General features: G+C 54.6%; 2 protein-coding genes across 4 annotated transcripts; both read right to left on the reverse strand.

Moving 5' to 3' along the window:
* Nucleotides 1–1,150: 1,150 nt before the first annotated feature.
* On the reverse strand, nt 1,151–6,342 carry ALDOA (aldolase, fructose-bisphosphate A). Of its 3 annotated transcripts, none has more exons than XM_060032035.1 (9): nt 6,265–6,342; nt 3,741–3,867; nt 3,444–3,655; nt 2,921–2,975; nt 2,630–2,790; nt 2,199–2,282; nt 1,907–2,081; nt 1,543–1,742; nt 1,151–1,454 (listed from the first exon to the last, which is right to left on the reverse strand). In XM_060032035.1, the coding sequence occupies exons 2-9, from the start codon at nt 3,850–3,852 to the stop codon at nt 1,359–1,361; spliced, it is 1,095 nt and encodes a 364-aa protein (XP_059888018.1). In that variant the 5' UTR covers nt 3,853–3,867; nt 6,265–6,342; the 3' UTR covers nt 1,151–1,358. The 3 variants fall into 3 exon arrangements, with proteins under 3 accessions (XP_059888018.1, XP_059888017.1, XP_059888016.1); XM_060032034.2 differs by lacking the exon at nt 6,265–6,342 and adding an exon at nt 5,166–5,324; XM_060032033.1 differs by lacking the exon at nt 6,265–6,342 and adding an exon at nt 4,025–4,043.
* On the reverse strand, nt 5,168–13,267 carry LOC132438129 (uncharacterized). The gene is made up of 7 exons (XM_060032036.1): nt 13,209–13,267; nt 12,934–12,969; nt 11,970–12,113; nt 11,561–11,716; nt 6,957–7,318; nt 6,556–6,638; nt 5,168–5,229 (listed from the first exon to the last, which is right to left on the reverse strand). Exons 2-5 carry the CDS (start codon nt 12,937–12,939, stop codon nt 7,205–7,207), a joined length of 420 nt encoding a protein of 139 aa, XP_059888019.1. The 5' UTR covers nt 12,940–12,969; nt 13,209–13,267; the 3' UTR covers nt 5,168–5,229; nt 6,556–6,638; nt 6,957–7,204.
* Between the last annotated feature and the right edge of the window lie 1,604 nt (nt 13,268–14,871).

Here is a 14,871-nt window from a genome sequence, read left to right on the forward strand (position 1 = left end):
TCAATTTCTAGTTGCTTTACTTCAGACTGTTTCACAGAGAGCTGAGTGAGGCTAGGCACAGAAGTGAGGCCACAGTTTTAAGGGGCACTAGACACCAGTTCTGTTTTGGATGTAGGCAACAGATGCAAATGTGCAGAGAAAGGTAAAGGACTAAGTTCTGAAATTCCTACAAGGTACTAAGTTTCTATGCAGTGACTATAGGGATTCAGTAGGTCCAGAGATCAGAAAGGTGAAGTTTTTTTTCCCCCTCTAGAGGAGAGCTCAGACAGGAAATGGTCCACATCATGAAATTTGGGAAGTGGCAGGACTATGTCGTTGGTTATGACTAAGATCTTTAATACCCAAAAAGATCTGATATAGTTACTATTACACCCCAGCCTGGGTTAACGGAGAAGGGTTCAAAGCACGGTATAGGGAAGTGCAGGGCCCTCATTCTGGCTTCATGGAATGCAGAAGCCACAGAGGTTCGGTTCTTAACCTGGAACCTGAGCTCCACAGTTGTGTGTGTGTGTGTGTCTGTGTTGTTGAAGTGGATGTCAGAGAGGATTCCAGGTTCTTCAAGGGGTTCCACAGCCCAGAGTCTAAGAAGTCAGTTCTAATCCCATCTCCTTTTAAGATGGGAAAACAAACAAGCTTAACAGTGCAGATTAAGAAGACATGCATTAATAATCTTGTTTCAACCAAGAAACAGTGAGGCAAGATCGCCTTAAGGACAAATTGGGAATAACAGTACCTACTCCTGTAGAATACTTATCATGTTGTACGGTCTATAGATTCAGGAAATCTTAGTTTCTGTCAGTGGCTGTTTTTTTTGACAGGGGCCTTCTACACCTGTGAGTTCTGGGCCTAAAACTGAGGCTGAGGCTGCAGCCTCCTAAGACCAGCAGTTACACATGCGCTTCCCCACTGTAAGCCTTATCAGATGCTGCTGGTAGAAGGAACAGAGCACTGGGTGGTTGGAAGAAAATTCACAAGCCCTTCTCTTGAAGCCCTGGGCAAGTATTAAACAAAGTATTAAACTAGTCCACCTCCTTCACCTATTTTTCTGCTCAAGAAGGAAGAACATAATGCAAGGGCGCTTTCTCCTCTGGGCTCTGCCACCTCCCCCAGCCCTCCCCTGCCCTAGACACCACAGACATGGACAACAGACTCCCCCTTAAATAGTTGTTTATTGGCAGTAGGCTGGAAATGGCGGAGTTAGCGTACACAGACAACACCAGGCATCAATGTCACGAGGGAGGCAAGAGTGACGGGAAAGAGCAGCCTGGAGCCCTGGTTGAGGCCCCCTCTCTTCAAGAGTGAGTGTGGGAGGGGGCAGAGCCTGGAGTGTTGAGGGGGCAGCCTTAGAACACCTCCGCTTAGTAGGCATGGTTAGAGATGAAGAGGGACTCACTGGCTGCAGCCCCCGCCTTACCACTTGGGGTGTACTTTCCTTGGCAGGCAAGGCTGTTGGCCTAAAAGGGGAGAGGAGCCAGAGTGAGAAGGTTCCTTCTCAGATCCCATCCACCCCAGCACCCTGCCCACCTCCTGCCCCATCCTCACCAGGGCTCGCTTGACGTATTCTTCCTGGGCAGCCTTCAGGTTCTCCTTCTTTCCACCCCAAGTCTTCAGGGCAGAGGCCTGCAGGGCTCGGCCGTAAGAGAAGGTCAGCGCCCACGGCTTCAGCAGGGGACACTTGTTGATGGCGCTGAGGTTGATGGATGCCTCCTCTTCACTCTGGCCTCCAGATAGGAAGGTGATCCCTGTAGAAGAAGGGGGTGAAATGGGGGTAGGGGCTGTAGTCAGAGACCCGGGGGAATGGTAGGAGGCCCTAGAAGCTGACCTGGAAATTAGAGCACATGGGCACAAGGTTTATGGGTACAGTCTGTCTACCTCCCAGAGGTCAAGATGAGGGTGTGGGTCTCACCAGGGACAGCGGGGGGCACTGTGCGACGCAGCGCTGTGACAGTTGCCATGGCAATCTCCTCGTGAGAATATTTATGGGTGCAGGCGTGGCCTGGGGTTACCATATTGGGCTTCAGCAAGGTGCCTTCCAGGTAGATGTGGTGGTCACTCAGAGCCTTGTAGACAGCAGCCAGCACCTACGGCAGGGCGGGACCAAAGTGGGGTGGGGTGAAGCAGGGAGGGGTACGGGGGTCAGCCCCGGAGCCCCCAGCCCAGCTCTCTAGCCCACCTCACTGCCCAGGCAGGCAACCTACCTTCTCGGTTACATACTGACAGCGTTTCAAGTCATGGTCCCCATCAGGGAGGATCTCAGGCTCCACGATGGGCACAATGCCATTCTGTGGGGTGAGGGACAGGGCAGCCTTGAGGCCTCCTAACCCAGAGCCCCACCTACGGCTCTCCACAGCCACTGACCAAGATCTTATCTCCATGACGACAGAGACCCCTGGCTTCACAGCCCTTGGCCGATTGCAGGAGATCAGCCATCTCCCCAGATCCACCTGCACAACCCCTATTCTGCTCTTCTGCTTGCAGAGCCCTCCACGGGCCCAAGCCTCGTGCGTGGTGAGGATCCGGGGCAGTTGCCTTGGGGAAGGTAGGTAGCCTGGCACATGGGTGGCAGGCTAGCTGACATGCTGGAATGGAAAGAGGTGGGAAGTGGCCTCTTGGGGACCTACAGGCCCACCTGCTGGCAGATGCTGGCATAACGGGCCAGGACATTGGCGTTTTCCATGATGGCGAGGGTGGAGGGGGTGTGTTCCCCTATCTTCAGCACACAACGCCACTTGGCAAAGTCAGCTCCGTCCTTCTTGTACTGGGCACAGCGCTCCGACAGCCCATCCAGCCCTGTAGAGGGGACGGAGGAATCAAAGCATGGCAGAGGAGAGGGCACGTGGCTCCCACACACCCTGGGCACCCAGAGGGGTACCGAGCTGGGTGGGCTGGTGGGTAGGGCCGGGAGCTAAACGGTTCTCACCTTGGGTGGTTGTCTCGCCGTTTGTTCCTGCCAGGGGTACCACACCCTTGTCTACCTGTTGGAGTGGGGCAACAACACAGGACAGGGAAGTGATCTCTAGTGCCCTTTTCTCCTCTGTAGCCCCGCCCTGTCCCCGCTTTACTTCCTCTCTCAAGTATCTTTCCTGATTTGCAAATGTTTCACATAGTCACGTTATCTGATCCTATAGAGCAGGACACACACAGAGAGCCGGGGCTCCTACCACTTACTAACCCTATGAGCAAAACGCTTCATGGCCTTGAGCGTCTAGTTTTTCAATTGTATAATAAGTGTAACACCTGCCTCTCACAATTGCAAGGATTAAAAATGCCAAGCAGGTCCCTATGTCTCTAGCTTTTTTACACGCGATTTGGAGGTGATCTGGGGCAGGCTCCACCCAAGTCTCCAGGCTTCCGACCCGAAGTTCATCCCCCAGCCTGCTACTCTGGATTTCTTTCCCCCAGATCCATCTTACATCTCACACCCTGAGGCCTAGCCCCCTCACCTTGATGCCCACAACACCGCCCTTGGCTTTGATAACTTGGGGGAAGGGACGCCCATCATCTGTCTTCTGGTAGAGCGTCTCATGAAAGAGGATGACGCCCCCAATGCAGGGATTCACGCGGTCGTCGGCAGTCAGCAGCAGTTGGCGGTAGAAGCGCCGGTTCTCCTCGGTGTTCTCGGTGCCAATGGACTGCAGTCGCTTGGCAATGCTCCCTGGAGGGAAGCATCACATGGGAATAAGGGGATCAGCCTATCACCCCCAACCTGGGGCCCTCCTCCCACTGTGTCCTGCCCGCACCGGTGGACTCATCTGCAGCCAGGATGCCCTTGCCCGGAGCCACGATCCGGTGAGCAATGTCAGAGAGCTCCTTCTTCTGCTCCGGGGTCAGTGCTGGGTATTGGTGGGGCATGGTGCCTGTTGGTTCCTGGGCAGGAGACAGACCAGGGAGGGCTAGTTAGCAGGGTCTTCCCGTGGTCTCCCAACAAGCAAGGCCCCTTGCCTGGAGGTCAGGGCAAGGGACACTTGCTGTCCCCAGCTCTCCCCTACACCTGACTTCCCTATACTAGGCCTGCCTCCTGTACCTTTCCTAACTCTGTTGCTGGGTGTTGCCCAGCTGAGGGTGGGGCTGTATACTGGCATCTGGAGTAAAGGGAATAGGCCAGAGCCATGGACAGGCAAGTCACGTGGAAGCCGGACCCTCCTGGCTTGCGCTCTGCCATGGGGTCACCTTGCCTGGAAGCAAAACCGAACCAGAGTATTTTAGAATTAGAGGTTGTGCAGAAGGCAGAAGGCCCAACCTCCTCATCTGAAAGGAGCCTGAAAAGGGAAAAGGTCTGTGTTTCAAGCCACACAGCAACCCTAGAGCCAGATGTGAGCGTAGCACCCAGATCTTCTGACTGTTACAGGAGTGTTCCTTGCAGAGATCCCAGGGCTGGCTCAGGCTCCATGGCCTCAAGGACACCCCAAGGTCAGGCTTCTCCCCCCACGGTGGGGGGAGGTTGTTAGAAAAAGGGTGTTAGGAAAAAGGCAGGAGGGTCATCAGAAGCCCAGAAAAGGGCCGCAGAGGAAGCCTAGCCCGAGGTGGAGGAAAGGGGTGGTTTGTCGCTCTCACTGGTCATACAGGGTGAGAGAATGTGGAGGAAAGGCAAGCGCCCACCCCCTCCCCTGAAAAATGCTCATGTCTGCTCTGCGGCTGCAGCTGTTCCAGGCTCAGAATCAAGGTCACCCGATAAGGAAAAATAGGGAAAAGTGTTCATGGGGCATCAGAAGCTGCCGAGGGGTTTCCCCTGCTCGGCGGGGGCACCCGTCTCCCAGGACAGGGACCAACCACCCGCTTTCGGGAACCCTGAGGCAGTATATGAGCTGGCCCCCACCCCTCGGGGCCTCCTAGGATCCCTGCAGAGGCAAAGGGGCCATAATACTTGCACCAAGAGTCCTAACAAGAAAAGGGGAGGGGGAAATGGTACTTCATCTCGCCCTGCTTCCTTCCTCCCTGCCGTGACTCAGCGCGGAGCGGCCCTTGGACTGCGCAGCAAACCGCGGGAGCTCAAGCTGGAAGAGTTGGGGAGTCTGGGCTAGGAGCACAGGTGTGGGTGGTGGTGGAGAGGGGAGATGCTGGGCCCGGGTGGGGGGGCTCCGCGCGGACGCCCGACCCGCCACTACATCCCGGATCCTTCCCCACGACCCTCTCCCTGACCTTCGCACGTGGCGAGGGGCGCTCACCTGGCACAGGAGAGGGGCGGACTGGCGGGGTGCAGCGGTGGAGAGCCGCGGGCTGGCGAGTGGACTGAGGGAACGAACACGGCAGTCGTCACCGGGACTCTGGTTCTGAGGCGCGTTCCAAGGGGAACGCAGCCTACTCAGCTCCCGAGGGGGGGGCGCGCGGGGGCGGGCGGGAAGGAGGTGGTGCCGCGCCTTATAAAGGCACCGCTCCACCCTCCGCGGAGATTTTCCCTTTGCAGGGGGCCGGAGGCGCCCCGGCGTCCAATTGCAGGCGAGGGACTGTGCGAGAGACCGCCCCCCGAAAGGCGAAGCCCGGAGGCGGCGCTTGGGCGAGGACAGTGCGGCGAGAACACGATCCTTTCCCCCACCCCGTCCCCCTCGGACGTGACTCGGGCCACATCCCGCGGGTCGCGGGGGCCCTCCCCTCCCTCTCCCTTCTCCTCCCCCCACCCCCCCCCCGCTTGGCGTGCTTTGGGGCGCTGTGACTCAGCCGATTTGGGGCACCGGCAGAGATGGGGATGCGGTGGGGGTTGGGTCGGAGAAAAGCGGGTGGCACAGCCCGAGAAGACTGAGGCTCAGCTTCCCCCGCCAGGGGCCCAGTCCAGCGGCCCGGGGCAGCCCCAGCTTCCGGCTGCGCTGAGGCAGCGTGCGTCGCGTTGTAACCGAATCCAGAGGTCAAGCGACTGCGAGCCCCGGCGGAAGAGAGGGCGGCGAGGGCACGCACGGGGAGCGCGAGGAGACGGCAGGGGTTGGCAAGGGGCGGAGGCGAGGCGGCAGCGGTTCCGGGTGTCCCGCGGGGAGACATCTGCGCCCCATTCCGGCGGGTCTGGCTCCTGCCGCCCGGGCCGCCCCCCGAAAGCCAGACCCAGCGGAAACCCGCCGGCTACTGCTCTGCCCAAGCAAGTCTGGGGATGCGGGGCCAGAGTCCCTGCGAAACTTCTCCCTGGCACTGACTTCCTTCTCCAAAATAAAATCCGTCCGCCCGCTGTCAGCCTCCCAGATATTTTTCTAGCCTCCCCATCCTACCCGCCAGGTCTCCCCTCTTAATCCCGACGCCTTCAGCCCAGCCCCACCCCCGCTCCGTCCTGCTGGCGCCCACCTGCGAGGAGGAGGCCGAAGGAGCGGGCAGAGCCTGGTCAGCAGCGAGTGAGTCAGGCCACACCCGGGCTGGGTTATAAGGCAGCTCCTGCCCTACCCCCAACCAATGTCCCCGACCTTCTCCGGTGACCCTTGCCCTTTCCTCACCACAGATCCCCTGGCAGGGGATCTATATTTAGGGAAACCTGAAGCTCCTGACATTCATGCCAGCTGGGGGCCTAAAGTGAAGGATGGGGAGGAAGCTGTGGGCCTGCCTCTTTGGGGGTGGGGGGAGGGTCCCCTGTCCACTCACCAGTACTTCAGAGGAAATTTCTTCCTTGGAAATCCAGACTGATGCCCTCAAAAGGTTGTCAGGAGAAATCTTTGGACAGGGATCTGCGCGGAGGAAAGGAGGGTAGGGGACTCAGATCCGTGGCCTTCGCTGTCTCCTCTGCTCCCCTGACTCCGGTCCTCTCGCTGGCTGCTGTGATTCTCCGGAGCCTGTTTCTTTAGAGGGAGAGCAGATGCAGGCACTACACTCACACCTGAGAATAACCAAGAGTCCATGGACAGGGTGTGCCTGGGGTACCCCTACACCCTGATATTCAAGGCCCAAGTTTGTCCCATAATGCTCACTGTGGTGAGCAGTGTCCCCCACCCTCACCTTCAAATACGATCATTTACTTGCGGAGGGGGAGAGGAGGGCAGGGGCACCTGGCAGAGCACCAGCCACTCTCTCTTCTGGCCCTCCAAAGGGGCCGCCATGCAGCTGGCGGAGGGCTCCTTGAGTCCCACTCTGCAGGGAGGCAGGCTCTCCACTGCTGGTTGCCAGGCTGGTGAGCTGGGTAGTCCATTTGTGGTTCCAATAGCCTGGAGAAAAGTGTCCTGAGGCCCCTCAGGGTACAGGGCCTGTGGGCCCTGGGAGCTGGCCGCTCCCCAAAGGGCAGGGACCCTGCGTCTTGTCATCGGAGCTTGATCTCAAAGCAGAGACAGTTGAGGCTCTGGCAGTCAGGAAGCTGGCACGCACAGGCACAGTCACAGAGCGGGCAGCAGCGAGGGCAGCGAGGGGCCCAATCCTGAGGGAGAGGAGAACGGGGTGAGGGAGTTGGGCAGGAGGAAGGGGGACCAGAGCCTGAAGCTGTTTCCTTCTCAGGGGAGAAGGGAACAGAGTGGCCTGCAAAGTCCCATTTGCCCAGTGGATCAGAGGGTGCCATTCACCATTCTTGGGAACAAGTCAATTCTTTCTGTTGTTGAGAAATCAGCAAGGAGGCAATGTTCCTAACAGCTGGGTTCAGGAGCTGGAAGAAATCATTCGGTGGGCGGTGGGGGGTCCTTTCTTTCTTCCCATCTTATGGATGAGGAGACTGAGGACCAGAAGACAGCTGGCCCTGGACCCACCCTTAGGTCACAATGTTCAGCTCAGAGATGTTTCTCTTATAACACGCAATTCAAAGTCGTTAGACTGGGAAAGCACACACACACTGCCTATGATGAAAACAACTTGTTGGTTTTGTGGATTTCTTCCTTGGCCTGAGACGAAGCTGGATCTCATTCATCTTCTATTTCTGAGCACCTACTCTGTGCCAGGCACAGACTATGTTCATGAATGATTTTTAAAATCTAGTTTTCCTTAAAAATGGTAATTTGCAGATTTAATTTTTTAATGTTTAAAAGGAGTTACATCTCTTTTATTTATCAGAACCTTGAGTAGAGGGCCTCTTTACAAAAGAGGAAACGGAGGTTCAGAGAGGGGAGTGATCGTGCAAAGGAATACAACGAAGGAGTGGGGCTGGGATGGGTCTGGGCCTGCCTGCTCCCAGTCCTGAGATGCCCCCTGACCAACTGCTTCCCAGGGGCATGAATAGCAGCTTCTTTCAGGGTCTGCTAAGGCAGGGACAGTTCATCTCCCGTCTTCACTGAGCTACCAGGGGACTCACGCTCAGCAGGTGTCTGAGATACAGATGAATGTTGAATGAATGGATCAATCAAAGCATATCATTTTTCCCTCTTTAGGCAAAGAAGGAAGAAGAGGGCTTCTCATCTCCCAGGGGAGACAGAAGGTCTGCCTCTTGGGGAATAGGAACAGCAAGTCCTTAGGAAGGGAGAACCGGTCCACTCCGACCCACTCCTCTTCTGCCCTGGGACACGGATGATCTGTCACCGCTGCAGGCAGGGACTGGAGTCAGGCCAAGTGGCTGGAATAGGACCCACCCAGGATGTGTGGCAAGGCTGGCTCCTTGAGGCCTAAGGCAGAGTTAGTGACAGTCACAGTTGCACAGCTCAATCAGACACCGGGCCAAGCCAGGAATAGGGGAATGACCTTTAGAAGAGCTGAGGTTTCGGGGTGCAGTGTCCGATGACTGGTGAGATCAGATATCACCAGGGGCTCCGGTGAGGGGAGGGCATCTGCTCCTGCTAAAAGAATTGTCTCTCTAGAAAGAGGTAGAAGTATATCATGGTGGAGGGGAGAGAGCGAGGTGGCTTCCTTGTGTTTGATGGGGGTGTGGTTTGGGGTGTCTCTGGGGAGTCCCAGTCTGGGCTGAAGTCAACTCTGTGGGTTTTCGGAGGACTTGCACCGTCATTCTGTGCGCAGAATTGGGGGCTGAGAGAGGTCCCACTGCTCTCGCTTCAGAGAAGAGGGTATTAAAAGCATTTTTTGGCTCTGCCCCCAGGAAGGGTTTGGCTCTAGTTGTTAATAACTAGCTAATGGATATCTCGACTCTCACAGGCAGCCTTGTGGCTTCTGGAAGGAATCTGCTTTTTAAGTACATTAAACAAGGGCTCCACATGACTGTTAAGCCCTGTGTTTCTTTAGGCCTGTAGTTTTTCACTCTGATTTCTTTCACTTTGAAGTTGTGAAGGCCAGCCATCGTTACTGTTTGGAGCTCAGGGTTTGAATCTAGTTCAGGCCCAGGTGTGGCTAATTCATGATTTGTGCCTCAGTTTCCTCATCTCTGAAATATATTTTAAATATAACACCTACTTCACAGGGTCACTGTGGGGAATCAGTGGAAGGCACGAAGCATGGTGCCTGGTAGGGAGGGAGCTCTCAGCAAAAGGGAGCTCCTCTGTCACAGCGCTTTTCCCTCAGCAATAGCTCTTAACCCTGGTGGTATGTGTCAGTCGTGTAAGAACTTGTTAAAGATTCGCAAATTCTGATCCCATTCCAGATCTGCTGGGCATGGGGCCTGGATGCCTGGCTTCCCATTTAAGCCTCGTTCCAGCTTCTGATCACACAAGGGGCTGAGAACCAACCACTGCCCTGGATTGCATCATTTCTCACCCTCGATTCAGAATGTGAGGCAACTTCTCACATTGCCTACTTATTTCTCTGTCCTTTGCGGGAATGTAAGCCCCGTGGTGGCCGTGTCTACCTTGTTTCCACTGCGCCCCCAAGGCTCAGCACAGTGCCTCAACAGTGACTCCATAAATCTTCCATAAGTGAATAAATAAATGAATGAATGAATTAGGTCCTCATGACATACCTGTGAAAGAAGTAACATAGGCAGGTTTCTCCCTGAGAGAAAGAGAAGCCTGGGTTTGTGTCTCCACCCAGGCTTTAGGCCTCTGTAAGCCTCAGTTTCTACAGCTGTGAAGAAGCCAAGAGCTTTGGAGTATTTGTGGTGGCTATTGTTACTATAAGGAAACTGAAGAACACAGAGGCCTTACTGTGCCTTGTGGAAAGACAGCTCAAGGAAAGAATGGCCATTCGTCATTCTAGAATCCTTCCTGGCTCTGGCAGAAGCCGGGTAGGATCAGGACCTGAGGTCTCCAGCTTGGACGCCCTGCAGCCCTGGAGGCGGCAGTGGGAGGAGCCAGTCCCTCCTGACAGCGCACCTCACTTTCAAGGAGGAAGAGAGGCCTCTGACTCTTCCCTCCCCGCGGACAGAAGGTGAAGGGAGTGGTGTCCCCAGGAGAGGGGGCCAGAAATCATTGTGCAATTGAGCATTTCTTATAGAATAGGAGGTTTGAGGACCCAGGGTCTTCTCCTTTTGCCCCTTTGTCCCCCTAGCCCCAGCCCTGGGCCCCATCTCCAGGCTATCCCTGGGAAACCAGACGCAGATTACCTGAAAGAGGAGAACTCCTTGCCCCATAATTTATTTTGAAACTCAAAACATCTTGCAGGGATTTGCAACTGCAGTCTGCCCAAGTTACGAATTTGCTTGGTCTTTTCCCCTCACTCTTCCCTCCCTGGGGAAGGTCCCCACTTCAAGGGCAGGAGCTTTGCTGTCTACATCTCTGAGCCCAAAATCATCAGAGCCTAGGAAGGTGGTCAATTACACTTAACATGTGGCTTTAAAGCCACAAATGCAAAATTGGCCTGTCCTCTGTGAGCCAGGCTTCTCCCCGAGGGTTCTGTTTCAACACATGAAGGAGCAATTTGCTGTGCAAGACTCTACTGTGGAATGCTGGAAACGTGATTAAATTTCCCTGAGCCAATTTATTCCCCTGCAAAAGGAGGATAAAAACATGGATAGGTAACCAAGGTGTGATGCCACGTTAAAAAGGGCAAGTGGCAGATGTGAGGAAATAGTCTGTGTGGTATATGTGGTATGACTACATTTTTACCAATAGTAAAATACAACAGTGATAGTACTGTATGTGTATTAGTATATGAGGGACATACACCAAATGTAGCAACCTTGGTTAGAGAGCTAGTTTATAAAGTGACTTGTACTTTCTATGTATTTCTACATGCACACTTTGTAATTAAAAAAAATACATATAGATAGGTTTTTAAAAATATCCAGCTCTCGGGGTTGTTAATCAGGTAGCACAGTATCTAGAACATCGTATTTACTCTGCAAACAGAAGGAGCTCTGTGAGGGGCTGTCTTTTCTTTTAACTACCATTTTCAGAAGTAGAAATGTGCCCTACATGTTACATACATTACCTTTCTCCAGATGCTGCCCTATTTTCCTTTCTCGAAGTAGCTTTCATTACCAGAAAATATCTGATATGTTGTTTTTGGCTGTCTCCACCTGACCCAGTACCTGGAACTGTGCCTGGCCTACAATAGGTACTCAGTAATAAATTTTGTTGAACCAAAAAATGAATGCAGGGCTTTCCTGGTGGTGCAGTGATTGAGAGTCCGCCTGCCGATGCAGGGGACGCGGGTTCGTGCCCCGGTCCGGAGGATCCCGCATGCCGCGGAGCGGCTGGGGCCGTGAGCCATGGCGGCTAAGCCTGCGCGTGCGGAGCCTGTGCTCCGCAATAGTAGAAGCCACGGCAGTGAGAGGCCCGCGTACCGAAAAAAAAAAAAAATAATGCACAGAGAGTACCAAGATCAGGACTCACGGGCCAGAACGAGAACTCACAGATTCGGCGGGCTGGGGGCAGCAGGCATCCAGGTAGTGGGCTGGGCTGGGCAGAGGAAAGTCACAGGCTTCTGCGCAGGTCCAGCAACAGTCTTGGGGCTTGGAGGCGCCTTGCTTCCTGCAGGGGGAGCTGCAGTCTGTGCAGCAGCCCTGGGCCTAAGAGAAGGCAGGGCTCAAGCTCTGGGCCAGGCGGCAGGTAGGGAGGTACAGCCAAGACTCAGTTTTGGGGAGAGGGGCAGCAGAAGGTTCAGCTGAGGACGAGAAGAGGATCTCCTGGTCCCACGAAAGGGACAGATGCGGGGACTAAATGGCAAAGGTGTCTCAGGGTAAGGGCCTACAAATGAGGGGGAAAATTGACCAGGTTCCTCCTCCCCCAGGCCCACCCTTCAGCCCCCACCAGGCCCCTCACCAGCAGGCAGTGCCTAGTCAGCAGCACTAGGCCCAGCAGCAACAAATAGATGCCCACAGCGAGGACGACAATGGCAGGGATGGGGAGCAGCAGGGAGGGGCTGCTGACGGGAGCCGGGGTTGGATTCCACGGGCTAGAGGAGGCCTGGACAGCACAGGAGGAAGGGGTGATGAGGAGATGTGGAGGGGCTGCAGGGACACAGAAATACCAGGAGGGACACGGGAGGTGGCTGGGAAAAGGGGAGGAACAGCCATCAGGTGGTGGGGAGAGAGTGAATAGGACTACACTGTCTTGTCCCCAAACCTGCCTTTTCTCTTGTCATCCCCATTTCAGCACCATCGAGGACCTGTTGGTCATTCTAGACTTTTCCAAGATTTATTGCCTTTCCTTTCAGAATGCCTCTCCAAACAGATCTATTGTCTCTGCTTCCACGGCACTACTTTACCATCCCTCAGCCCACAGTACTGGCCTCTAACTGTCTTGCAACCTGCAGTTGTGACCCTTTCCACACCAGCTGTCCTGCGTATCCCTCCCTCCCTTGCGGTCCATCAATGGCTCCTACCGACTCAGTCCAAACTTCTTATCTCAGCGACAAAGGCCTCAATCTGGCCCTGCCTACCTCTCCCTCTCCCCCATTACACTCCAGCCATACTGAAGTCCTAGCAGTTCCCCAAATGCCCTGGCCTCTCCCTCACGCCCACCTCTCTGCCCATGCTGTTCCTTCTGCCTGGGATGCCTTTTCTTCTCTGTTGCTTGGCTAGCTCCTCATCTTGCCAGAGTGGGATGTGCCCTTCCATGGGAAGGCCGTCCCTGCAACTCTCTTTCTGTCTCACAGCTCTTGTCCTGAGCTGGAAGGGTCTATGTTGGGTAAAGAGCCCCCTCTCCAGTCCAGGCTCCAAGGCAGGCAAAGTCAGGGTGAGTGGAGGGCGCTGAGGGGGCCGCTCCAGAGAGGGGTAGGACTCACGTCCATTGGGCAGGACAGCGCCAGTCAGTCCAGGAGCTGCAGAGGAGAGAAAGTCCTGGGCCTCAGACACTGAGAGGGGCCATTGGCCTGGGATGCCCATTCTCCTCCTCCCATTTCCCGTTTGGGGAAACTGAGGCCCAACGACGGTCCCTGGTCCGGACAGCGATGATGGGGACTCGGGGCAGCGCCTCCTTCGCAGGCCCCAGCCCGACCCTGGCCACATCCTACCGTTGTCCCCAAACCCCGGGCTCCCTCCAACGACCTATCCCCATCACCTGCGCCCTCGGGGCCGCGGGCAGTTCACGGATTCCGCTCCTTGTTTGCTCCAATCGGCCGCAGCTACTGCACCGCCCAGAAGTCTCCCGCTGCTTTTCCCTGTTGTCATGGGGATCAGAGCGCCGCTACTACGGTGGCCGCTCAGACCCAAAATTCCTTCTACGCGCCCCTCGTTTCCCTTTTCCAGTCTGTGGACGCCCGCTCTTCTTTCTAGTCGATGTTCGCTGGGCTTTGCGGCAGTTACCGAGTAGAAATGGCGAGAGTTCCCGCCGCTACCCGCCTGGCTCGGATCCTCATCGTGTGCTGGGTCCTGCGGCGCTGCAAAAGCAAGCCTGAACCCCCGGGCTACACCGCCCACTGGCTGTGTGACTTCGGCCAAATCACTGCGCCTCACTGAGTCCATTTTCCCCTCTGTAAAACGGGGAAACGCCTGCCTCCCAGGGATATTGTAAAACTCAGAGACACTTCTTAATTGTATAGAATTATCCTCAATAATTTTTCAACCTGACCCCCCCACTCATTTTTATTGACAGTGCCCAAATTTAAGAGCCATCATCTGGTCTCTTCAACCTTCACATCATTATCAAAGTGATTTCCTCCCACCCACGTCAGATCTTGTGCCTTTTTTCTTTTTTAAAAAATAAATTTATTAATTTAATTAATTTATTTTTGGCTGCATTGGGTCTTCGTTGATGCGCGTGGGTTTCCTCTGGTTGGAGTGAGCGGGGGCTACTCTTCGTTGCGGTGCGCGGGCTTCTCACTGCGGTGGCTTCTCTTGTTGTGGAGCATGGGCTCTAGACACGCAGGCTTCAGTAGTTGTGGCACCCAGGGTCAGTAGTTGTGGCTCGCGGGCTCTAGAGCGCAGGCTCAGTAGTTGTGGTTCACGGGCTTAGTTGCTCCGCAGCATGTGGGTTCTTCCCGGACCAGGGCTCAAACCCGTGTCCCATGCACTGGCAGGCGGATTCTTTTTTTTTTTTTTTGAATTTTATTTTATTTATTTTTTTATACAGCAGGTTCTTATCAGTCATCAATTTTATACACATCAGTGTATACATGTCAATCCCAATCACCCAATTCAGCACACCACCATCCCCACCCCCACCCCCCACTGTGGCTTTCCCCCCTTGGTGTCCATACGTTTGTTCTCTACATCTGTGTCTCAACTTCTGCCCTGCAAACCGGTTCATCTGTACCATTTTTCTAGGTTCCACATACATGCGTTAATATACGATATTTGTTTTTCTCTTTCTGACTTACTTCACTCCGTATGACAGTCTCTAGATCCACCCACGTCTCAACAAATGACTCAATTTCATTCCTTTTTATGGCTGAGTAATATTCCATTGTATACATGTACCACATCTTCTTTATCCATTCGTCTGTTGATGGGCATTTAGACTGCTTCCATGACCTGGCTATTGTAAATAGTGCTGCCATGAACATTGGGGTGCGTGTGTCTTTTTGAATTATGGTTTTCTCTGGGTATATGCCCAGTAGTGGGATTGCTGAGTCATGTGGTAATTCTAGTTTTAGTTTTTTAAGGAACCTCCATACTGTTCTCCATAGTGGCTGTATCAATTTACATTCCCACCAAGAGTGCAAGAGGGTTCCCTTTTCTCCACACCCTCTCCAGCATTTGTTGTTTGTAGATTTTCTGATGAT

The sequence above is a fragment of the Delphinus delphis genome, chromosome 15 (genome assembly GCF_949987515.2).
Source record: "Delphinus delphis chromosome 15, mDelDel1.2, whole genome shotgun sequence".
Taxonomy (NCBI): Eukaryota; Metazoa; Chordata; class Mammalia; order Artiodactyla; family Delphinidae; genus Delphinus; species Delphinus delphis.